The sequence below is a fragment of the Mobula hypostoma genome, chromosome 11 (genome assembly GCF_963921235.1).
Source record: "Mobula hypostoma chromosome 11, sMobHyp1.1, whole genome shotgun sequence".
NCBI classification, from domain to species: Eukaryota; Metazoa; Chordata; class Chondrichthyes; order Myliobatiformes; family Myliobatidae; genus Mobula; species Mobula hypostoma.
In genome coordinates this window covers 116,801,788-116,829,304 of record NC_086107.1, presented here as the reverse complement: position 1 = coordinate 116,829,304, position 27,517 = coordinate 116,801,788, and the positions used below count along the sequence as shown (strand labels likewise).

At 52.8% G+C, this 27,517-nt stretch overlaps 1 protein-coding gene across 1 annotated transcript; it reads right to left on the bottom strand.

The window, feature by feature from the left end:
• Nucleotides 1-364: 364 nt before the first annotated feature.
• LOC134354425 (mucin-17-like) lies at nucleotides 365-26,657 on the bottom strand. The gene is made up of 3 exons (XM_063063430.1): nucleotides 26,455-26,657; nucleotides 14,906-15,000; nucleotides 365-2,923 (listed from the first exon to the last, which is right to left on the bottom strand). The coding sequence occupies exon 3, from the start codon at nucleotides 2,862-2,864 to the stop codon at nucleotides 1,623-1,625; it is 1,242 nt and encodes a 413-aa protein (XP_062919500.1). The 5' UTR covers nucleotides 2,865-2,923; nucleotides 14,906-15,000; nucleotides 26,455-26,657; the 3' UTR covers nucleotides 365-1,622.
• Between the last annotated feature and the right edge of the window lie 860 nt (nucleotides 26,658-27,517).

The following is a 27,517-nucleotide window of genomic DNA, read 5'->3' as shown; positions in this document are numbered from 1 at the left end:
CTACACTTGGCGACTTAGTACGCACAAGCGTTTAGCTTGATGCCTTCCTTATTTTCTTAGTTATCCAAGGCTGGCTCTCCCCACTCTTACTGTCCTTGTTTTTAACTGGAATATACTTTTCTTGAGCACTGTGAAAAATCTCTTTGAAAGTCTTCCTCTGTTCCTTAACCGTCCTACCATATAGCCTGTGTTCCCAGTCTACACAGGCTGAATCCTCCCTCGTCCCATTGTAGTCTCCATTGTTTAAGCATAATTCACTGGTTTTAGATCAAACTATTGCACCCTCCATTTGTATGAGAAACTCAATCATACGTGATCACTCTTTCCAAGAGGATCCCTAACCACAAGACAGAAGTGTGTTTGATGTAACTTTATTAGATTGTACAGTTTTCAGGAAACATTAATCAAATCTCCATGTGAAGGGGAGACTCCCCCAGAAAACAATGGGGAAAGGCATTGTCAACAGCCATTCCCCCTTCCCCTCTCCCGCCGCTCTCTAGTTTTGCCTCTTACTTCGGTCTCCCAGTTGGGAAACAGATGGACAAAGGAGACGGCAGGTAAGTTGCGCAGTGCAGTGGGGAGGAATTCAATGTTTTCCTCTCTTTCTTTCACCCTGTCCACACCCCTCTCTCTCTCTCTCTCTCTCCCTCTCTCTCCCTCACTGTCCTCTCTCCCTTCCCCTTCCTTTCTCTTTAACCCATAATCTCTCTCTCTCTTCCTCTCTCTCACTTCCTCTCTTCCAGGGGTTCCCAACCTTTTTAATTCCTTGGATCACTACCATTAACCAAAGGATCCATGGACCCCAGCTGGGAACCCCTGGTCTCTCCCCACCCCCTCACTCTCTGTCTGTCTCTCCCTCTTTCCCTCTCACACCTTCTCTATCTTCCTTCCCATCTCTCTCTCTATCTCTCTCCCTCTCTCTCCTCATCTGTCTGCCTCTCTCTATTTCTCCCTCTTTCTCCCTTCTCTGCCTGCCTCCGTCTCTGTTTTGCAGAAAGCAATTTTACTTGTTAGAAGAGCTGTGCTGGTGGGTGGGATTTTGTGTGTGATGAGGCAGGGTGTGGAAGTGCCGTCCCATTTCCAGAGGGGTGCACAGAGGAGGAAGAGGTAGTGGTGAAGGAGTGGTTGAGCTACTAAACCAGTTCAGAGCACATTCCCCTCCGCATCACTCCTTCTGCGGGATGGGGGAAAGATAGATGAGGTGGCATGAGTGCTGGGACGGAAGAGAGGACGGGAGAGGAGTTAGATCGTAAAGCAGAACTTCTACCTCTCTGTCCTAGCAGGGGAGATGTTGTTTACCTGATGGGATGGGGAGTGATGTTGGGGGGAGGGGAGAGAGGGAAAGGGAAGGAGGGAGGGAGGGAAAAGAAGGAGGGAGGGAGGGAAGGGAAGGAGGGATGGAGGGAAGGGAAGGAGGGATGGAGGGCAGGGAAGGAGGGATGGAGGGAAGGGAAGGAGGGATGGAGGGAGAAAGAAGAGAAAGTAGAGAGCTCCTAAATCACCTCAGTAGGCCCTCTCTCTCCCTTTTGGAAGGAGGATGAGAGAAAGTATTGTCCTGGGTCTGGTGAGATGGAGGGAAGGTAGGATGGAGGAAGGGGAGGATATGGGAAGGCACGGTCCTCCTAAACCAGTTCAGGACCCCCATCTCCCTCCTGAGATGGAAGAGGAGGAGGGAGGAGGGCATTCGTGTCCTCAGGGATGGTCGCAGGGTGGTCACCATTTGCTTCAGGTGGAGGAGGAGGGGGAGGGTCGGGGGAGGTGGTGGGTGAGGGGACAGCCCCCAGCAGCCTCTGCGCCTCGCCACCCTCTGTGCCTTCACCCTCGGGAAGGGGGGAGAAGGCCTCAAGGACAAGTGAGGGTGCACGGGATTTACGCTTGTGGAAGAAAGTGCCAAGGGAAAGGCGGTGGGAGGCACCAGGTGGAGGCTCCTCGCCAGGGGGGCCGTTAGGATCTTCTTCTGCGCCACCCCCTCCTCCCTCCTCAGGCCCCAGGGCCACGGGCCCAGCCCATGGGGCCCCAGCCTTGGCAGGATGCCTGGCCGCGTAGTCCCCTCGTCGCCGGAAGCGACAGATACAAGCCAGGGCCACGATCGCCACCATGATCAATATGGCCACTACCAAGATGACTGCCAAGGTGGTGCCAAGTGTGTAGGGTTGACCAGGGGCTGTGCTGTATGTTGTCCAGGGACTGAGTGACACCGTCGCAGTGGCACTGTGGGTGGTGTCCGAACTCTCACTTACAGTGGATTCCGGTGTGGCACTGGCAGTGATGTTGGGGGCACTGGACTTTGAATGTGCACTGGCAGTAGTGCTGGTGCGACTGAATGCAGGCACATTGGTTTTCAGTGGAGCACTGCTGTAAGCGACAGAGCCGCTGGTCACTGGCTCACTGGATTTCTGTGGTGCAGTGGTGAGGCTGGTGGCACTGGAATTGAGTGGTTTGGTGATCATTGCAGTGGATTCCAACCGTGCACTGGTCTTGGTGCTAACGTGAACCGAGGTGGAGGAGGCCGGTGTGCTGGACATGCGTGCAGGGGATTCCCAGGGTACACTGGCAGGTATTGACCTGGCCGAGGAGATGGATTCTCTGGTAGATGGCGTACTAGCTGAGGAGATGGATCCACCAGTAGATGGCACACTGGTCACAACTGAACTGGAAGCAGTGGGAGTAGTGAGCAGTGAAGGTGTAGCACCAGAGCTGGAGTTGTCCGCAGAGCTGATTTCACTGGAGCCATTCACCACCCAGCGGGGTCCAGACGAGGGCACTTGCGAGGTATTGAGCAGACTGGAAGGAGAGCTGGCGAAGACCCAGGGCAGCCCTGATCCCCAGAGCAGCCCCAGAGCGAGGAAGTGTCTGGTGTTCATCCTCTGACATCAGCAGTAACACAGGCAGAACAATGTGGGGAAACAACACGACATGGAAACTGTGGAGAGTGAGAAAGAATCAGCAACAGTTTGCACAGACCAGTATCCTTGACGTATACATCACTGACACATGCCACATCATGACAACAGATGACACACAATAACACTGACACAGCCCTCACCGTCACACTGACACACACATCACCGTAACTCTGACACACCGGTCACCGTCACACTGACACACACATCACCGTAACAGTGACACACCCGTCACCGTAACACTGACACACACATCACCGTAACACTGACACACCCCTCACCATCACACCGACACACCCCTCACCGTCACACTGACACACACATCACCGTAACTCTGACACACCGGTCACCGTCACACTGACACACACATCACCGTAACACTGACACACCCCTCACCGTAACACTGACACACACATCACCGTAACTCTGACACACCCCTCACCGTAACACTGACACACACATCACTGTAACACTGACACACCCCTCACCGTAACACTGACACACACATCACCGTAACACTGACACACCCCTCACCATCACACCGACACACCCCTCACAGTAACACTGACACACCCGTCACCGTAACACTGGCACACCCCTCACCGTAACACTGAAACACCCAGCACCGTAACACTGACACACCCCTCACAGTAACACTGACACACACCTCACCGTAACACTGACACACCCCTCACAGTAACACTGACACACACATCACCGTAACACTGACACACCCCTCACCGTCACACCCCTCACAGTAACACTGACACACCCCTCACCATCACACTGACACACCCCTCACCGTCACACTGACACACACCTCACCGTAACACTGACACACCCCTCACAGTAACACTGACACACACCTCACCGTAACACTGACACACCCTGAACCGTAACACTGACACACCCTGAACCGTCACACTGACACACCCAGCACCGTCACACTGACACACCCCTCACCGTAACACTGACACACACCTCACCGTAACACTGACACACCCCTCACAGTAACACTGACACACCCCTCACAGTTACACTGACACACACATCACTGTAACACTGACACACCCCTCACCGTAACACTGACACACACATCACCGTAACACTGACACACCCCTCACCATCACACCGACACACCCCTCACAGTAACACTGACACACCCGTCACCGTAACACTGACACACCCCTCACCGTAACACTGAAACACCCAGCACCGTAACACTGACACACCCCTCACAGTAACACTGACACACACCTCACCGTAACACTGACACACCCCTCACAGTAACACTGACACACACATCACCGTAACACTGACACACCCCTCACCGTCACACCCCTCACAGTAACACTGACACACCCCTCACCGTCACACTGACACACACATCACCGTAACACTGACACACCCCTCACCGTCACACCGACACACCCCTCACCGTATCAGTGACACACACCTCACCGTAACACTGACACACCCCTCACCGTAACACTGACACACCCCTCACAGTCACACTGACACACCCCTCACTGTCACACTGACACACACCTCACCGTAACACTGACACACCCCTCAAAGTAACACTGACACACACCTCACCATAACACTGACACACCGCTCACAGTAACACTGACACACACCTCACCGTAATACTGACACACCCTGAACCGTAACACTGACACACCCCTCACCGTCACACTGACACACCCCTCACAGTAACACTGACACACCCCTCACCGTCACACTGACACACCCCTCACAGTAACACTGACACACACCTCACCGTAACATTGACACACCCCTCACCGTCACACCGACACACCCCTCACCGTCACACTGACACACCCAGCACCATCACACTGACACACCCGTCACCGTAACACTGAAACACCCAGCACCGTAACACTGACACACCCCTCACAGTAACACTGACACACACCTCACCGTAACACTGACACACCCCTCACAGTCACACTGACACACCCCTCACAGTTACACTGACACACACCTCACCGTAACACTGACACACACCTCACAGTAACACTGACACACCCCTCACAGTTACACTGACACACACCTCACCGTAACACTGACACACCCCTCACCGTCACACTGACACACACATCACCGTAACACTGACACACCCCTCACCGTCACACTGACACACCCCTCACCGTATCAGTGACACACACCTCACCGTAACACTGACACACCCCTCACCGTAACACTGACACACACCTCACCGTAACACTGACACACCCCTCACCGTCACACTGACACACCCCTCACTGTCACACTGTCACACACCTCACCGTAACACTGACACACCCCTCACCGTCACACTGACACACCCCTCACCGTATCAGTGACACACACCTCACCGTAACACTGACACACACCTCACCGTAACACTGACACACCCCTCACAGTCACACTGACACACCCCTCACTGTCACACTGACACACACCTCACCGTAACACTGACACACCCCTCACAGTAACACTGACACACACCTCACCATAACACTGACACACCGCTCACAGTAACACTGACACACACCTCACCGTAACACTGACACACCCTGAACCGTAACACTGACACACCCTGAACCGTCACACTGACACACCCCTCACAGTAACACTGACACACCCCTCACCGTCACACTGACACACCCCTCACAGTAACACTGACACACACCTCACCGTAACATTGACACACCCCTCACCGTCACACCGACACACCCCTCACCGTCACACTGACACACCCAGCACCATCACACTGACACACCCATCACCGTAACACTGAAACACCCAGCACCGTAACACTGACACACCCCTCACAGTAACACTGACACACACCTCACCGTAACACTGACACACACCTCACAGTAACACTGACACACCCCTCACAGTTACACTGACACACACCTCACCGTAACACTGACACACACCTCACCATCACACTGACACACCCCTCACCGTCACACTGACACACACATCACCGTAACACTGACACACCCACACCGTCACACTGACACACCCCTCACCGTATCAGTGACACACACATCACCGTAACACTGACACACCCCTCACCGTAACAGTGACACACACCTCACCGTAACACTGACACACCCCTCACCGTCACACTGACACACCCCTCACAGTCACACTGACACACCCCTCACTGTCACACTGACACACACCTCACCGTAACACTGACACACCCCTCACCGTAACAGTGACACACACCTCACCGTAACAGTGACACACCCCTCACCGTCACACTGACACACACCTCACAGTAACACTGACACACCCCTCACTGTCACCTGACACACCCCTCACCATAACACTGACACACCCCTCACCGTCACACTGACACACCCCTCACCGTCACCTGACACACCCCTCACCATAACACTGACACACCCCTCACCATAACACTGACACACCCCTCACCGACACACTGACACACACCTCACAGTCACACTGACACACCCCTCACCGTCACACTGACACACACCTCACCGTAATACTGACACACCCCTCACCGTCACACTGACACACCCGTCACCGTAACACTGAAACACCCAGCACCGTAACACTGACACACCCCTCACAGTAACACTGACACACACCTCACCCTAATACTGACACACACATCACCGTAACACTGACACACACATCACCGTCACACTGACACACCCCTCACCTTCACACTGACACACCCCTCACCGTAACAGTGACACACCCCTCACCGTAACAGTGACACACACCTCACCGTAACACTGACACACCCGTCACCGTAACACTGAAACACCCAGCACCGTAACACTGACACACCCCTCACAGTAACACTGACACACCCCTCACAGTTACACTGACACACCCCTCACCCTAATACTGACACACACATCACCGTAACACTGACACACACATCACCGTCACACTGACACACCCCTCACCGTCACACTGATACACCCCTCACCGTAACAGTGACACACCCCTCAAAGTAACACTGACACACCCCTCACCGTCTCACTGACACACCCCTCACAGTAACACTGACACACCCCTCACCGTCACACTGACACACCCCTCACCGTCACACTGACACACCCAGCACCATCACACTGACACACCCGTCACCGTAACACTGAAACACCCAGCACCGTAACACTGACACACCCCTCACAGTAACACTGACACACACCTCACCGTAACACTGACACACCCCTCACCGTCACACTGACACACCCCTCACAGTAACACTGACACACCCCTCACCGTAACACTGACACACCCCTCACAGTCACACTGACACACTCCTCACTGTCACACTGACACACACCTCACAGTAACACTGACACACCCCTCACAGTTACACTGACACACCCCTCACCCTAACACTGACACACACATCACCGTAACACTGACACACACATCACCGTCACACTGACACACCCCTCACCGTCACACTGATACACCCCTCACCGTAACAGTGACACACCCCTCACCGTAACACTGACACACCCCTCACCGTAACAGTGACACACACCTCACCGTAACAGTGACACACACCTCACCGTAACACTGACACACCCCTCACCGTCACACTGACACACCCCTCACAGTAACACTGACACACCCCTCACCGTGACACTGACACACCCCTCACAGTAACACTGACACACACCTCACCGTAACATTGACACACCCCTCACCGTCACACTGACACACCCAGCACCGTCACACTGACACACCCGTCACCGTAACAGTGACACACCCCTCACCGTAACACTGACACACCCCTCACCGTCACACTGACACACCCCTCACCGTAACACTGACACACCCCTCACAGTCACACTGACACACCCCTCACTGTCACACTGACACACACCTCACCGTAACACTGACACACCCCTCTCCGTCACACTGACACACCCCTCACCGTAACAGTGACACACCCCTCACCGTAACACTGACACACCCCTCACCGTAACAGTGACACACCCCTCACCGTCACACTGACACACCCCTCACAGTAACACTGACACACCCCTCACCGTCACACTGACACACCCCTCACAGTAACACTGTCACACACCTCACCGTAACATTGACACACCCCTCACCGTCACACTGACACACCCAGCACCATCACACTGACACACCCGTCACCGTAACACTGAAACACCCGTCACCGTAACACTGACACACCCCTCACCGTAACACTGACACACACCTCACCGTAACACTGACACACACCTCACAGTAACACTGACACACACCTCACAGTTACACTGACACACACCTCACCGTAACACTGACACACCCCTCACCGTCACACTGACACACCCCTCACCGTAACACTGACACACCCCTCACCGTCACACTGACACACCCCTCACCGTATCAGTGACACACCCCTCACCGTAACACTGACACACCCCTCACCGTAACACTGACACACCCCTCACAGTCACACTGACACACCCCTCACAGTCACACTGACACACACCTCACCGTAACACTGACACACCCCTCACAGTAACACTGACACACACCTCACCATAACACTGACACACCGCTCACAGTAACACTGACACACACCTCACCGTAACACTGACACACCCCTCACCGTCACACTGACACACCCCTCACCGTCACACTGACACACCCCTCACAGTAACACTGACACACACCTCACCGTAACATTGACACACCCCTCACCGTCACACCGACACACCCCTCACCGTCACACTGACACACCCAGCACCATCACACTGACACACCCGTCACCGTAACACTGAAACACCCAGCACCGTAACACTGACACACCCCTCACAGTAACACTGACACACACCTCACCGTAACACTGACACACACCTCACAGTAACACTGACACACCCCTCACAGTTACACTGACACACACCTCACCGTCACACTGACACACCCCTCACCGTCACACTGACACACACATCACCGTAACACTGACACACACATCACCGTCACACTGACACACCCCTCACCGTATCAGTGACACACACCTCACCGTAACACTGACACACCCCTCACCGTAACAGTGACACACACCTCACCGTAACACTGACACACCCCTCACCGTCACACTGACACACCCCTCACTGTCACACTGACACACACCTCACCGTAACACTGACACACCCCTCACCGTCACACTGACACACCCCTCACCGTATCAGTGACACACACCTCACCGTAACACTGACACACACCTCACCGTAACACTGACACACCCCTCACAGTCACACTGACACACCCCTCACTGTCACACTGACACACACCTCACCGTAACACTGACACACCCCTCACAGTAACACTGACACACACCTCACCATAACACTGACACACCGCTCACAGTAACACTGACACACACCTCACCGTAACACTGACACACCCTGAACCGTAACACTGACACACCCTGAACCGTCACACTGACACACCCCTCACAGTAACACTGACACACCCCTCACCGTCACACTGACACACCCCTCACAGTAACACTGACACACCCCTCACCGTCACATTGACACACCCCTCACCGTCACACCGACACACCCCTCACCGTCACACTGACACACCCAGCACCATCACACTGACACACCCGTCACCGTAACACTGACACACCCAGCACCGTAACACTGACACACCCCTCACAGTAACACTGACACACACCTCACCGTAACACTGACACACACCTCACAGTAACACTGACACACCCCTCACAGTTACACTGACACACACCTCACCGTAACACTGACACACACCTCACCGTCACACTGACACACCCCTCACCGTCACACTGACACACACATCACCGTAACACTGACACACCCCTCACCGTCACACTGACACACCCCTCACCGTATCAGTGACACACACATCACCGTAACACTGACACACCCCTCACCGTAACAGTGACACACACCTCACCGTAACACTGACACACCCCTCACCGTCACACTGACACACCCCTCACCGTCACACTGACACACCCCTCACCGTCACACTGACACACACCTCACCGTAACACTGACACACCCCTCACCGTAACAGTGACACACCCCTCACCGTCACACTGACACACACCTCACAGTAACACTGACACACACATCACCGTCACACTGACACACCCCTCACCGTCACCTGACACACCCCTCACCGTCACACTGACACACCCCTCACCGTCACCTGACACACCCCTCACCATAACACTGACACACCCCTCACCATAACACTGACACACCCCTCACCGACACACTGACACACACCTCACAGTCACACTGACACACCCCTCACCGTCACACTGACACACCCCTCACCGTCACACTGACACACCCGTCACCGTAACACTGAAACACCCAGCACCGTAACACTGACACACCCCTCACAGTAACACTGACACACCCCTCACAGTTACACTGACACACCCCTCACCCTAACACTGACACACACATCACCGTAACACTGACACACACATCACCGTCACACTGACACACCCCTCACCGACACACTGATACACCCCTCACCGTAACAGTGACACACACCTCACCGTAACACTGACACACCCGTCACCGTAACACTGAAACACCCAGCACCGTAACACTGACACACCCCTCACAGTAACACTGACACACCCCTCACAGTTACACTGACACACCCCTCACCCTAATACTGACACACACATCACCGTAACACTGACACACACATCACCGTCACACTGACACACCCCTCACCGTCACACTGATACACCCCTCACCGTAACAGTGACACACCCCTCACCGTAACACTGACACACCCCTCACCGTCACACTGACACACCCCTCACAGTAACACTGACACACCCCTCACCGTCACACTGACACACCCCTCACAGTAACACTGACACACCCCTCACCGTCACACTGACACACCCCTCACTGTCACACTGACACACACCTCACAGTAACACTGACACACCCCTCACAGTTACACTGACACACCCCTCACCCTAACACTGACACACACATCACCGTAACACTGACACACCCCTCACCGTCACACTGACACACCCCTCACCGTCACACTGAGACACCCCTCACCGTAACAGTGACACACCCCTCACCGTAACACTGACACACCCCTCACCGTAACAGTGACACACACCTCACCGTAACACTGACACACCCCTCACCGTCACACTGACACACCCCTCACAGTAACACTGACACACACCTCACCGTAACATTGACACACCCCTCACCGTCACACTGACACACCCCTCACCGTCACACTGACACACCCAGCACCGTCACACTGACACACCCGTCACCATAACACTGAAACACCCAGCACCGTAACACTGACACACCCCTCACAGTAACACTGACACACCCCTCACCGTAACACTGACACACCCCTCACAGTCACACTGACACACCCCTCACCGTCACACTGACACACACCTCACCGTAACACTGACACACCCCTCACCGTCACACTGACACACCCGTCACCGTAACAGTGACACAACCCTCACCGTAACACTGACACACCCCTCACCGTAACAGTGACACACCCCTCACCGTCACACTGACACACCCCTCACAGTAACACTGACACACCCCTCACCGTCACACTGACACACCCCTCACAGTAACACTGACACACCCCTCACAGTAACACTGACACACACCTCACCGTAACATTGACACACCCCTCACCGTCACACTGACACACCCAGCACCATCACACTGACACACCCGTCACCGTAACACTGAAACACCCAGCACCGTAACACTGACACACCCCTCACAGTAACACTGACACACACCTCACCGTAACACTGACACACACCTCACAGTAACACTGACACACCCCTCACAGTTACACTGACACACACCTCACCGTAACACTGACACACCCCTCACCGTCACACTGACACACCCCTCACCGTCACACTGACACACACATCACCGTAACACTGACACACACATCACCGTAACACTGACACACCCCTTACCGTATCAGTGACACACACCTCACCGTAACACAGACACACCCCTCACCGTCACACTGACACACCCCTCACAGTCACACTGACACACCCCTCACCCTAACACTGACACACACCTCACCGTAACACTGACACACCCCTCACCGTAACAGTGACACACACCTCACCGTAATACTGACACACCCGTCACCGTCACACTGACACACCCGTCACCGTAACACTGAAACACCCAGCACCGTAACACTGACACACCCCTCACAGTAACACTGACACACCCCTCACAGTTACACTGACACACCCCTCACCCTAACACTGACACACACATCACCGTAACACTGACACACACATCACCGTCACACTGACACACCCCTCACCGACACACTGATACACCCCTCACCGTAACAGTGACACACACCTCACCGTAACACTGACACACCCGTCACCGTAACACTGAAACACCCAGCACCGTAACACTGACACACCCCTCACAGTAACACTGACACACCCCTCACAGTTACACTGACACACCCCTCACCCTAATACTGACACACACATCACCGTAACACTGACACACCCCTCACCGTCACACTGACACACCCCTCACGGTAACAGTGACACACACCTCACCGTAACAGTGACACACCCGTCACCGTAACACTGACACACACCTCACCGTAACAGTGACACACCCCTCACCGTAACACTGACACACCCCTCACCGTAACAGTGACACACACCTCACCGTAACACTGACACACCCCTCACCATCACACTGACACACCCCTCACAGTAACACTGACACACCCCTCACCGTCACACTGACACACCCCTCACAGTAACACTGACACACCCCTCACAGTAACACTGACACGCACCTCACCGTAACATTGACACACCCCTCACCGTCACACTGACACACCCCTCACCGTCACACTGACACACCCAGCACCATCACACTGACACACCCCTCACAGTAACACTGACACACACCTCACCGTAACACTGACACACCCCTCACCGTCACACTGACACACCCCTCACCGTAACACTGAAACACCCAGCACCGTAACACTGACACACCCCTCACAGTAACACTGACACACACCTCACCGTAACACTGACACACCCCTCACCGTCACACTGACACACCCCTCACAGTAACACTGACACACCCCTCACAGTAACACTGACACACCCCTCACAGTCACACTGACACACCCCTCACTGTCACACTGACACACACCTCACCGTAACACTGACACACACCTCACCGTAACACTGACACACCGCTCACAGTAACACTGACACACACCTCACCGTAACACTGACACACCCTGAACCGTAACACTGACACACCCCTCACAGTAACACTGACACACACCTCACCGTAACACTGACACACACCTCACAGTAACACTGACACACCCCTCACAGTTACACTGACACACACCTCACCGTAACACTGACACACCCCTCACCGTCACACTGACACACACATCACCGTAACACTGACACACCCCTCACCGTCACACTGACACACCCCTCACCGTATCAGTGACACACACCTCACCGTAACACTGACACACCCCTCACCGTAACAGTGACACACACCTCACCGTAACACTGACACACCCCTCACAGTCACACTGACACACCCCTCACTGTCACACTGACACACACCTCACCGTAACACTGACACACCCCTCACAGTAACACTGACACACACCTCACCATAACACTGACACACCGCTCACAGTAACACTGACACACACCTCACCGTAACACTGACACACCCTGAACCGTAACACTGACACACCCCTCACCGTCACACTGACACACCCCTCACAGTAACACTGACACACCCCTCACCGTCACACTGACACACCCCTCACAGTAACACTGACACACACCTCACCGTAACATTGACACACCCCTCACCGTCACACCGACACACCCCTCACCGTCACACTGACACACCCAGCACCATCACACTGACACACCCGTCACCGTAACACTGAAACACCCAGCACCGTAACACTGACACACCCCTCACAGTAACACTGACACACACCTCACCGTAACACTGACACACACCTCACAGTAACACTGACACACCCCTCACAGTTACACTGACACACACCTCACCGTAACACTGACACACCCCTCACCGTCACACTGACACACACATCACCGTAACACTGACACACACATCACCGTAACACTGACACACCCCTCACCGTCACACTGACACACCCCTCACCGTATCAGTGACACACACCTCACCGTATCAGTGACACACACCTCACCGTAACAGTGACACACACCTCACCGTAACACTGACACACCCCTCACCGTCACACTGACACACCCCTCACAGTCACACTGACACACCCCTCACCGTCACACTGACACACCCCTCACCGTATCAGTGACACACACCTCACCGTAACAGTGACACACACCTCACCGTAACAGTGACACACCCCTCACCGTCACACTGACACACCCCTCACAGTCACACTGACACACCCCTCACTGTCACACTGACACACACCTCACCGTAACACTGACACACCCCTCACAGTAACACTGACACACACCTCACCGTAACACTGACACACCGCTCACAGTAACACTGACACACACCTCACCGTAACACTGACACACCCTGAACCGTAACACTGACACACCCCTCACCGTCACACTGACACACCCCTCACCATAACACTGATACACCCCTCACTGTAACCTTGTCACACCCCTCACCATCACACTGAAACACCCAGCACCGTAACACTGACACACACCTCACGGTAGCACTGACACACCCCTCACCGTAAATCCATCACACCGCCCACCATAACTCCGACATTCCCTGCACCCCTCAGTGTAATGTCCTTGATAGTGGTTTCAAAAAGGAAATGTTGCCTGATACTGAACAGGAAGTTTTTTTTCTCTGTACCTTGTTATCGCTGTGAAGTTCAGGCGTGTTTTTAGTGAGTCACTTCTCAAGAAAAATGCAGGTCAGATTCTTGCAAATCTTCTTTGAAGTTCCTTCTGTGAAGATATCACATTGATCAGAGTCCCTCTAAATGGCTCATTTGGTAAACTTAATAATAGAACTGATAACTTAATAATAGCCTACAGTTTCCGCCCAAGCTCTTTAAACTAGGCATTAAAATACCTTGCTAATTTAATCCCTTCTACCTACACAAAACTCATCTCCTCCATTCCCTGTACATCCATGAGCCTAATTAAGAGTCTTTAAATGCCTCTATCGTATCTACGTGGCTCTGTGTAGATAGGTAAAAACGGGTCCAGCTTGCTGACAATTAACACTGGTGAACCTCAGGGTTCTGTGCTCAGGCCACTGCTCTACTCCCTCTATACCCATGATTGTGTGGCTAGGAATAGCTCAAATACCATCTTAAATTTTCTGATTCTACAAAAATTCTAGGCAGAATTGCAGATGGTGATGAGAAGGCATACAGGAGCGAGATACACCAACTAGTTGACTGGTGTTGCATTCAACGTCAGCAAAACAAACCAAAGAGCTGATTGTGGAGTTCAGGAAGGGTAAATTAAGGGAACACATACCAATCCTTACAGAGGGATCAGAAGTGGAGAGAGTGAGCAGCTTCAAGTTCCTGGGTGTCAAGATCTCTGAGGATTTAACCCGGTCCCAACATATTGAGGCAAATATAAAGGCAGCAAGACAATAGCTGTATTTCATTAGGAGTTTCAGAAGGATTGGTTTGTCACCTATAACACTGGAAATTTTCTACAAAGGTACCATGGAGATTCTGACTGGCTGCATCACCATCAGGTATGGGTGGGGGTCAACTACTGCACAAGATCAAAGTAATTTGCAGAGAGTTGTAAAATTAATCCGTTCCATCATGGGCACTAGCCTCTGTAGTATCCAGTACATCTTCAAGGAGCGGTGTCGCAGAAGGGCGGCGTCCATCATTAAGGACGCCCATCAGCCAGGACCTGCTTGCTTCTCATTGTTCCAGCACTCAGAGATTCAGGAACAGCATTTTCCCCTTTGCTGTCTGATTTCTGATTTCTGATTGGATATTGGGCCCATGAACACTACCCCAGTATTTATTTTTCATTTATATTTTTGCATTATTTATCTTAATTTAACTATTTAATATAGATATATGTATATAGTTACAGTAATTAAGTATTTTACTATTTTTATCGAGCATTGCATTGTACTGCTGCCACAAAGTTGACAAATTTCACGACCTATGCTGGTGATATTAAACCTGATTCTGACTTGTATTTGCCTCCTCCACCACCACTCCTGGCAGCACGTTCCCCAGTGCCCCGCACATTTCCTCTGAACTTTCCCACTTTAACCTTCAATTCATGGCCTCTAGGATAAGACATTTCCAGACAAGGGAGAAGTACACGCAGTGGCCACTTTATTAGCTACACCTGCTCATTAACGCAAATCTCTAATCAGTCAATCATGTGGCATAAAAGCATGCAGACATGGTCAAGAGGTTCAGTTGTTGTTTAAGCCAAATATCAGAATGAGAAGAAATGTGAACTAAGTGATTTTGACCATGGAAAGATTGTTGGTGCCAGATAGGGCAGTCTGGAGCTGCTGCTCTTGTGTGCTTTTCAATCACAACTGTCTCAAGCGTTTACCGAGACGGGTGCAAGTAAAATAAATAAAAACATCCAAGGAGTGACAGTTCTGTGGGCATAAATGTCTTGCTCATGAGAGAGGTCAGAGGAAAATGGCCAGACTGGCTCAAGCCGACAGGAAGGTGACAGTAATTCAAATAACCACACGTTACAACAGTGATGTGCAGAGGAGCATCTCTGAATTCACAACACATTGAAGCTGAAAGTGCATGGTCCACAGCTACAGAAGACCATGAACATACACTCAGTGGCCACTGCTAGGTACAGGAGTTATCAGCTGTCTTCTCTGTCTTTGCCTCACAATGCTTATTTTAGATAAACAACATAAATCTTTATCAGGTCTCCCCTGAGTCTCCACTGCTCCAGAGAACCCGTTTGGTTTATATTATTTAAAGACACAGCACGGAACAGACCATCCCGGCCCACTGAGTCACACCGCCCAGCAACCCATCGATGTATTTAACCCTAGCCTCATCACAGGACAACTTACAATGACCGACTGACCTACCAACCTGTACACCTTTGAACTGTGGGAGGAAACCAGAGCACCTGGCAATCATGGGGAGAATATAGAAATTCCTGACAGAATTGAAGCCCAAACACCGATGGTTCATGCTGTAATAGTGCTGTGCTAACAGCTACACTACTGTGGTGACCTCTTATACCTCATGTCCTCTGATCCAGGCAGCATCCTAGAACTCTTCTGCACCCTGCCAAAGCTTCCATGCTCTTCCTATAATGGGGCATTTGGAAGGGAAAGTGATACTCCAAGTTTGGCCTGACCAGAGTTTTATAAAGCTGTAGTGTGACTTCCCAACTTCTCAACTAAGCATGCTGTATGTCTTTAGCACCCTGTCGACCTGGGCAGCCCCTACCAGGGAGCTGTGGACTTGAGCCTTCTGCAAGTCAACACTGTTAAGGGTCCTGCCATTAACTCTGTCCTGTCCCTTTACATTTGATCTCTCAAAGTGCAACCCCTCACACTTGTCCAGATTAAACTCCATCTGACAATTCTCTGCCCATATCTGAAACTGATCTATATCCCGCTGTATCTTTTGCCAGTTTTCTACACTATCCAGAACACCACCAATCTTTGTATTGTTTGCAAACTTACCAATCCTCCTGTTCACATTTTCATCCACGTTATTTCTATCTCTAACAAGTGGCAGAGGTCCCTGCTGGATCCCTGTGGAATACCACTGGTCACAGACCTCCAGTCAGATTTAGTCCATCAACCACCACCCTCTATCTTCTATGGGCAAGCAAACCCCAACAGCCAATTCACTGTGGATCCCATGCATCTTAACTTCTGATTAAGCCTTCCATGAAGGACCTTGTCAAACACCCCACTATAAAGTCCATGTAGACAACATCCACAGCTCAACACTTATCAGTTACCTTCCTGCCCCAGTTTCTCTGTACAGACACAACCTGATCCTCACACTTCCAGACCATCAATCCTGGATTAGAGCGTACAGATTACGAGTCCCAGCAACATCTTCTTAAATCTCCTCTGCCCTCTTTCCACTTCAATGGCACCTACCCTACAGTAGAACAACCAAAGCTGAACACAATACTCTAAATGTGGCCTCACCAATGTCTTGTAGCTAACGTCCCAACACCTGTACTCAATGCCCTGAATGATGAAGCCAACATACCAAACACTTTCACCATCCTGTCCACTTTCAGGGAACCCCTGGTCTCTCTATTCTACAATACTCCCCAGAGTCCTGCCATTCACTGTGAAAGCCCTACCCTGGTTTGTCTTTCCATAATACAACACCTTGCACTTATCAGAATTAAACTGCATTTGCCATTTTTCAGCCCACTTTCCCAGCTGATCAAGAACCCCCTGTAAATCCTGATAGCCATCTGCACTGATGACCACACAAACAATTGTAGTGTCACCTACAAACTTAACAACCACATCTTGTACATTCTTATCTAAACAGTTGATACAGATGGCAACAGCAAAGGGCCCAGCACTGACTCCTGAGGATCACCACTAGTCACGGACTTCCAGTCCAAGAAACAACCTCCCAACCTCACCCTCTGCTCCCCACTGTCAAGCCAGTTGTTTGTCCAAATGTCCTGCTCTCCCTGTATTCCTTTGGATTTAAACTTCTAGAGCACCCTACCATGTGGAACCTTATCAAAGGCCTTACTGAACACCATATAGACCATGCCTACTACTCAGCTCTCAACGACCTTCAGAAGAAAACTCTGTCAAGTTTATGAGGCAAGATCTCCTACACACAAATTATCCCTAATCAATCCCTCTCTTTCCAAGTGTATGTATATCTTATACCACAGAATCCACTCCAACAACTTACTGACCATGCATGTTTAAATTATTGTCTGTAGTTCCCAGGAATTTTTTGACTTCTTAAATCTACAAGTTTGCAAATGCAACCACTCAAACAACAATGAATCAGATGACAGGAAGGAGAGTGAGATCTTAGTGACATGATGTTCTACCAACAACCTTCTTAAATCAGAGTACAGGAAGGAGAGTGAAATCTTAGTAACATGGCGTTCTGACAACAACCTTTCCCTCAGCGTCAGCAAAACCAACAAGCTCATCAACTTCAGGAAGATGGGCAGTGCACATGTTCCCATCTAAACATGCTGATTGATTCTGACCTCACTACCACGTTCCAGCTACCAACACCCTCCTATCTACATCCACGGTACTGAGGTCAAAAGCGTCGAGAGCTTCAAAGTCCAAGGACTGAACATCACCAATATCCTGTCTTGGTCAAACCACATAGAAACCAAGAAAGCATTAGCAGCACCTTGACTTCCTTAGGAAGCTAAAGAAATTTGTCATGTCCCCCTATTTTTATCAATATTCCATAGAAAGCATTCTATCCGGACATGCATACCGTCCCATCACACACTCCCGGGGTCAGACACAGAGTGAAACTCCCTCCACACCGTCCCATCACACACTCCCGGGGTCAGACACAGAGTGAAACTCCCTCCACACCGTCCCATCACACACTCCCGGGGTCAGACACAGAGTGAATCTCCCTCCTCACCGTCCCATCACACACTCCCGGGGTCAGACACAGAGTGAATCTCCCTCCCCACCGAACCATCAGACAGCCCTGGGGTCAGACACAGAGTGAACCTCCCCCCACACCGTTCCATCACACACTCCTGGGGTCAGACACAGAGTGAACCTCCCTCCACACCATCCCATCACAGACTCCTGGGATCAGACACACTGAAGCTCCCTCCACACCGTTCCATCACACACTCCCAGGGTGAGACAGACCTGCGGAGGATGCGTGAGTGCCAAGAAGTTTTCTTGGCAGCATCCTCTGCTAGGATCAACTGGGCGAAATGTTCCAGACTCTTAGTCGGCCAGTGGCAGGTGGACTCCCTGCCGGAGGAGATGAGAGTTTCTGAGTGGAGCACCAGTCGTCTTCTCTATCTGGGAGTCTACCTGAGTCCTTCTGGGGAGACCTGGCTGGCGAACTGGCAGGACCTGGAGACAAAGGTCATGGGCCGGCTAGGGCGCTGGTCAGGCCTTCTCAGGGTGCTTTCCTATCGAGGCAGGGTGGTGGTCGTAAACCAGCTGGTGGCCTCCGTGTTGTGGTACCAGATGGTCACCTTCGCCCCTCCTGCCCCTTTAGTTGCTAGAATGCAGAGGAAGTTAGTGGACTTTTTCTGGGGTAACAGGAAACACTGGGTCTCTGCAGCGGTTCTGAGTCTCCCAGAAGGAGAGGGCGGACAGTCGCTGGTGTGTGTACGCACACGACTGGCAGCTCTCTGCCTCAGGACCCTGCAGAGATTCCTGTACGCCGAGCACCCTCTCAGTGGCACGTCTTGGCGACTTTCTTCCTCCGGAGGGGCTGCTGCCTTCACGAAGATATGCAGCTACCACCGGCGGGCGTCAGCCGTGCTGCTTTGCAGAGGCTGCCAGGCTTCTATCAGGACCTACTGAGAGTCTGGAACATGTTTGCCTCAGGCCGGGAATCCCCTCCTCTGGCAGAGGGCGGGGTCCTGGCCGACCCTTGCCCTGCCTCAACGGATGTCGGTGCGGCTCAGGTGTGTGGATCGACTCAGGCTGAGCTGCTCGTCGGGCCCAGGCCCCGCAGCCTTACCCAAGAGACGAATCCACACAACTTGAGCCGTCTTTCATCGACACCCACAATCTCATTCAGGGATGCAGGCAGGAGGTATCTGTATGGGCTGCTGCTCCACACCCTCCACTTCCTAGCCCTTGTCCACCGTCCCGACACACCATGGCAGTCGGTCTTTCCACCTGGAGGTGAGGGGGGTCCCCAATGGAAGTCCCCTTACAATGGGTTTCTTCCCATGCACCTTGGGGATCTCGGCTGGAGGGTGCTGCATAAAGCGGTGCCCTGCAATAAGTTCTTTAGTCAGTACACGGATCTCCCAGCCGCGTGTCACTTCTGCTGGAGGAGACCGTGTACCACATGTACACGGAGTGTGTGAGACTGCAGCCCCTTTTCGCGTATTTGCGTGGGCTGCTTCTCGCCTTCTGGTTGCATTTCAGTCCCACCCTATTCATATATGGTCATCCAGTAAGGAGGGGGGCACAGAGGGATGAGGATGTCCTTGTCAACTTGCTCCTGGGGTTGGCGAAAACAACCATCTGAGGGTCTTGGAAACGGGTGGTGGGAGGATGTCCCCAGGCAGACTGCCTGGCAATGGTTAGGGGGTATGTTCGTGTTCGGGTGAATATTGAAAAGGAACACGCGCTGTCCATGGTGACCTGAGAGGCGTTCCGGGGCTGTTGGGCTCCGCGGGGTGTAAATGCCATCATTGATAGAGATGGAAACATTTTGGTTAAATGTGTATTGTCCATTTGCAGTGAAGTAATTGTGTTAGTCACTGTTTTGTATATATTGTATAGCACCGATATTTGTAATCAAGAATTTTGTTTAAAAAAAAAGGGGTCAGACACAGAGTGAATCTCCCTCCACACCGTCCCATCACAAACTCCCGGGGTCAGACACAGAGTGAAACTCCTTCCACACTGTCCCATCACAAACTCCCGGGGTCAGACACAGAGTGAATCTCCCTCCACACCGTCCCATGACACACTCCCGGGGTCAGACACAGAGTGAATCTCCCTCCACACCGTCCCATCACACACTCCCGTGGTCAGACACAGAGTGAGTCTCCCTCCACACCGTCCCATCGCACACTCCCAGAGTCAGACACAGAGTGAATCTCTCTCCACACCGTCCCATCACACACTCCCGGGGTCAGACACAGAGTGAAACTCCCTCCACACCGTCCCATCACAGACTCCTGGGGTCAGACACAGAGTGAATCTCCCTCCACACCATCCCATCACACACTCCCGGGGTCAGACACAGAGTGAAACTCCCTCCACGCCGTCCCATCACACACTCCCGGGGTCAGACACAGAGTGAAGCTCCCTCCACACCGTCCCATCACACACACACTCCCGGGGTCAGACACAGAGTGAATCTCCCTCCACACCGTCCCATCATACACTCCCGGGGTCAGACACAGAGTGAATCTCCCTCCACACCGTCCCATCGCACACTCCCAGGGTCAGACACAGAGTGAATCTCTCTCCATACCGTCCCATCACACACTCCCGGGGTCAGACACAGAGTGAATCTCCCTCCACACCGTCCCATGACACACTCCCGGGGTCAGACACAGAGTGAAGCTCCCTCCACACCGTCCCATCACACACTCCCGGGGTCAGACACAGAGTGAAGCTCCCTCCACACCGTCCCATCACACACTCCCGGGGTCAGACACAGAGTGAATCTCCCTCCAGACCGTCCCATCACACACTCCCGGGGTCAGACACAGAGTGAATCTCCCTCCACACCGTCCCATCGCACACTCCCAGGGTCAGACACAGAGTGAAACTCCCTCCACACCGTCCCATCGCACACTCCCAGGGTCAGACACAGAGTGAATCTCTCTCCATACCGTCCCATCGCACACTCCCGGGGTCAGACACAGAGTGAATCTCTCTCCATACCGTCCCATCACACACTCCCGGGGTCAGAAACAGAGTGAATCTCCCTCCACGCCGTCCCATCACACACTCCCGGGGTCAGACACAGAGTGAAACTCCCTCCACACCGTCCCATCGCACACTCCCAGGGTCAGACACAGAGTGAATCTCTCTCCACACCGTCCCATGACACACTCCCGGGGTCAGACACAGAGTGAATCTCCCTCCACACCGTCCCATCACACACTCCCGTGGTCAGACACAGAGTGAGTCTCCCTCCACACCGTCCCATCGCACACTCCCAGGGTCAGACACAGAGTGAATCTCTCTCCACACCGTCCCATCACACACTCCCGGGGTCAGACACAGAGTGAAACTCCCTCCACACCGTCCCATCACAGACTCCTGGGGTCAGACACAGAGTGAATCTCCCTCCACACCATCCCATCACACACTCCCGGGGTCAGACACAGAGTGAAACTCCCTCCACGCCGTTCCATCACACGCTCCCGGGGTCAGACACAGAGTGAATCTCCCTCCACACCGTCCCATCACACACACACTCCCGGGGTCAGACACAGAGTGAATCTCCCTCCACGCCGTCCCATCACACACACTCCCAGGGTCAGACACAGAGTGAAGCTCCCTCCAAACCTCCACTGAATGTACTAATGCACTGGAAGAGCAGCTAACGGCATGCCTTTATTGAAAGACAGAAAACACAACTGGGAACTGCAGGCTGGTCGGCCTGGCAGTCTGAGGGGATTTTGATGGGCAGGATGAAGCAGCACTTGCAACGCCAAGGACTGACTAGAGCTTTGCACGTGAGAGATTGCTCCTCATACGTATGACTGCGTTACTTCAGAAGAGGTGACTCTAAGGGCTGATGAGGGTGGTGCTTCGTTGTCAAGTACATGGAATTTAGTGAGGCTTCTGAGAATGCCCTGCACAGTAGGCCAGTCTGGAGGTGAGCTCCTGTGGGCAAACTTCAAATACATCGGCTTGGTGGGAGGAGGCAGTGGGTGGGTGATTTTTGGCTGGTGGGTTGTGTGCCACAGGGATTGGTGCTGGCTCCCCTGTGATTGGTCACTGACATGGAATCATAGAGCACTACAGTACTAAAACAGACACTTTTACCCCTCTCGTCCATGAGGACCTGGTCTTCTGCCTAGTCCCATTGAACTGCACCCGTATCACGTTGCACTCACATCCTCCACTTCTTCTGGAAGCCCTTTGCACACTCTGACTGAAGAAGTTCTCTCTCAGCTTCCCCTTAAATATGCCACCTTTCACCTTTAACCTATGTCCTCTGGTTCTAGTCTCACCAAAGCTGAAGGGAAAAGCCTGCCAGCATTCACCCTGTCTATTCCCCTCAACATTTTGTACATTTCTATACGATGTGGTGGTAATGTTGCAGCTGATTAAAAACCTGGTCTGACCACACTTGTTCAGTTCTGATCGCATCATTATAGGAGGGATGTGGAAGCTTTAGAGAGGGTGCAGGGATTTATCAGGGTGCTCAGGATTAGCGAACATGGTTAATGAGGAAAGGTTGAGAGCGAGGGCTTTTCTCTTTGGAATGATCAAGAATGAGGGGTGATTTGATAGAGGTGTACAAGATGATAAGAAATACAGACAAGCAGACACTTTTTTTTACCAGAGTGACTCATGCCAGAGGTGTTTGTATGAAATGATTGGAGGAAAGTACAGAGGGGATGTCAGAGATGGGTTCTGTACACAAACTTGCTGGGTGTGTGTGGATCGCCCTGCCAGGGGTGGTGGGAGAGGCAGATACAATAGAGACATGTTATTACATAGAGTGGTGGCTGTGTAGATCACCCTGATGGGTGGTGGTAGAGGCAGATACATTAAAGGCTTTCAGAAACTCTTAGAAAGGCAGGCAAATGATACAAAAATGGAAGTCTGTGTGGGAGGGAAGGATTAGATTGATATTGGATTAAAAGGTCAGCAAAATGCTCTCCTCACTCTCTCCTGCACTATGCCCCCTTCCCCTTCTTTCTCCACTCTCTCTCCTCCTTCCCCTTCTCCCCACACCTCCCATCCCCTCTCTCCCCTCTCCTCCTTACCCTCCCCACACTCTCTCATCCCTCTCTCTCCCCTCCACCTTCTCTCCCCACTCTCTCCTCCTTCCCCTTCTCCCCACACCTCCCATTCCCTCGCTCCCCTCCCACTACTCCCTCCACACCCTTTCATACCATTCTTTCATTTCCCCTTCCCTCTTATCACCTCTGTCTCTCCCTCCCTCTCTCCCCTTTGCCTACCCCCATCCCCTCCTCTGTCTCTCTCCCCATTCCCCTTTTCTCCCCACTCTCTCCCTCCCTTCCTTCCTCTCTCCTCATTCCCCTTCTCCGCCTCCCTCTCTCTCCTTTCACTTGCTTATCTCCCCCTTCCCATTCTCTCCCCACTTTCTCTCATCCTCTCTCCCCCTTCCCCTTCTCTCTTCACTCTCTCTCATCTACCCTCCCACTCTCGTCGCTACTCCTTCGACTTCTCTCCACACTCCCTCTCACCCACCTCCCTCTCTCTCCACTTCCCCTCTCCCCCCACTCCATCTCTCATCCCCAATCTCCCTCTCCCCAACCCTCTCTAATCTCCTCTCCCCGAACTCCCTCTCCCCAACCCTCTCTAATCTCCTCTCCCCGAACTCCCTCTCCCCAACCCTCTCTAATCTCCTCTCCCCGAACTCCCTCTCCCCAACCCTCTCTAATCTCCTCTCCCCGAACTCCCTCTCCCCAACCCTCTCTAATCTCCTCTCCCAATCTCCCTCTCCCCAACCCTCTCTAATCTCCTCTCCCCAACCCTCTCTAATCTCCTCTCCCCGAACTCCCTCTCCCCAACCCTCTCTAATCTCCTCTCCCCAACCCTCTCTAATCTCCTCTCCCCAATCTCCCTCTCCCCAACCCTCTCTAATCTCCTCTCCCCATTGTCCCACTCCGTCTCTCATCCCCAATCTCCCTCTCCATAACTTCCTCTAATCTCCTGTCCCCATCTTCCGCCCATCCTCTCCCTCTCACCCTCTCTTTCCCCTTTTTGCACTCTCTATCCCCTCTGTCACCTCTCTTTTCTCCTCTGTCTCTCCCTCCCTCCCTCCCCCCAACACTCTCTCTCTCCTTCATGCTTCCTCTCACTGCCTCCCTTAACCGTCTGAACCAACCTAGAGCAAGGGGATGTGGTTACACCAATGGCCTACTATTGTTTACGTGCTCATTGTCTCTCTCTGCCTCTCTCTATCTCTCTCTCTCTATCTCTCTCTCTCTCTCTCTATCTCTCTCTCTCTCGCTCTCTCTTTCTCTCTCTCTCTCTCACCCCCCCGTCTCTGTCTCTCTCTCTGTCCGTCTCTCTCTCTCTCGCCCCCCCGTCTCTGTCTCTCTCTCTCTCTCTCTCTCCATCTCTGTCTCTCTCTGCCTCTCTCTTGCTCTCTCTCTCTCTCTGCCTGTCTCTCTCTCTATCTCTCTCTCTCTGCCTCTCTCTCGCTCTCTCTCTCTGCCTCTCTCTCTATCTCTCTCTCTCTCGCTCTCTCTCTCTGTCTCGCCCCCCCGTCTCTGTCGCTCCCTCTCTGTCTGTCTCTCTCTCTCTCTGCCCATTTTCCGTTCCCCTCCCCTTTCTCTCCCACTCTCTACCCTTCTTTTCCTTTCCATTTCCCCTTTCCCTTCCTCCCCTTCTTTCTCCCTCTCACTCTCTCTTTCCTTCCCTCGTCTTTTCTCCCTCCTCCCTCGTCTCTCGCTATATCCCTACCCTTCCACTTTCCACTCCCACCATCTCACTCACCATCAATCTCTCTCTCGCCCTGCCACCACACATTCTCTCTCCCTCCAGCCTCCCTCTCTCCAAAACGTGGACCGACTCACCGGAACACCAGCCTCGACCGTGGCGGGAACTGGGTGGTCCGTCCTTCTGGATGGAAAGGATGGCAGGGACCACACGCGTGAGGGATCTCAGAGACTCATCAGACGTTGCTGCACAGAGCCAGGAGAGCTGACAGGATGTAGGAGGTGATGAATGCGTGCGCGGCAAGATGATCTACACAGGCTGTGGTCAGAGACCGCACCCAGGGACGGATCTCGCCACAGTTCAGCACCAGGGAGGGATCACGGCATAGTTCAGTGCCAGGAAGGGACCTCACTGCAGTTCAGCACCAGGGTGGGATCTCACCACAGTTCAATGCCAGGGAAGGATCTCTCCACAGTTCAGTGCCAGGAAGAGATCATGCCATAGTTCAGTGCCAGGGAGAGATCATGCCATAGTTCAATGCCAGGAAGGGACCTCACTGCAGTTCAGTGCCAGGGAGGGATCTCTCCACAGTTCAGCACCAGGGAGGGATCTCACCACAGTTCAATGCCAGGGAAGGATCTCTCCACAGTTCAGTGCCAGGGAGAGATCATGCCATAGTTCAATGCCAGGAAGGGACCTCACTGCAGTTCAGTGCCAGGGAGGGATCTCTCCACAGTTCAGCACCAGGGAGGGATCTCACCATAGTTCAGTGCCAGGGAGAGATCATGCCATAGTTCAGTGCCAGGGAAGGATCTCACCACAGTTCAGCACCTAGCGAGGGATCTCACTGCAGTTCAGCACATGGGAGGGATCTCTCCATAGTTCAATGCCAGGGAGGGATCTCTCCATAGTTCAGCACCAGGGAAGGATCTCACCACAGTTCAGTGCCAGGGAGGGATCTCACCACAGTTCAGTGCCAGGGAGGGATCTCACTGCAGTTCAGCACATGGGAGGGATCTCTCCATAGTTCAGCACCAGGGAAGGATCTCACCACAGTTCAGTGCCAGGGAGGGATCTCACCACAGTTCAGTACCAGGGAGGGATCTCTCCATAGTTCAGTGCCTGGGAGGGATCTCACCACAGTTCAGTGCCAGGGAGGAATCTCACCACAGTTCAGCACCTAGCGAGGGATCTCAGTGC

Excerpts from the sequence above, each read along its gene's own strand:
- LOC134354425 (XM_063063430.1), bottom strand. The coding sequence starts at position 2,864 with ATGAACACCAGACACTTCCTCGCTCTGGGGCTGCTCTGGGGATCAGGG.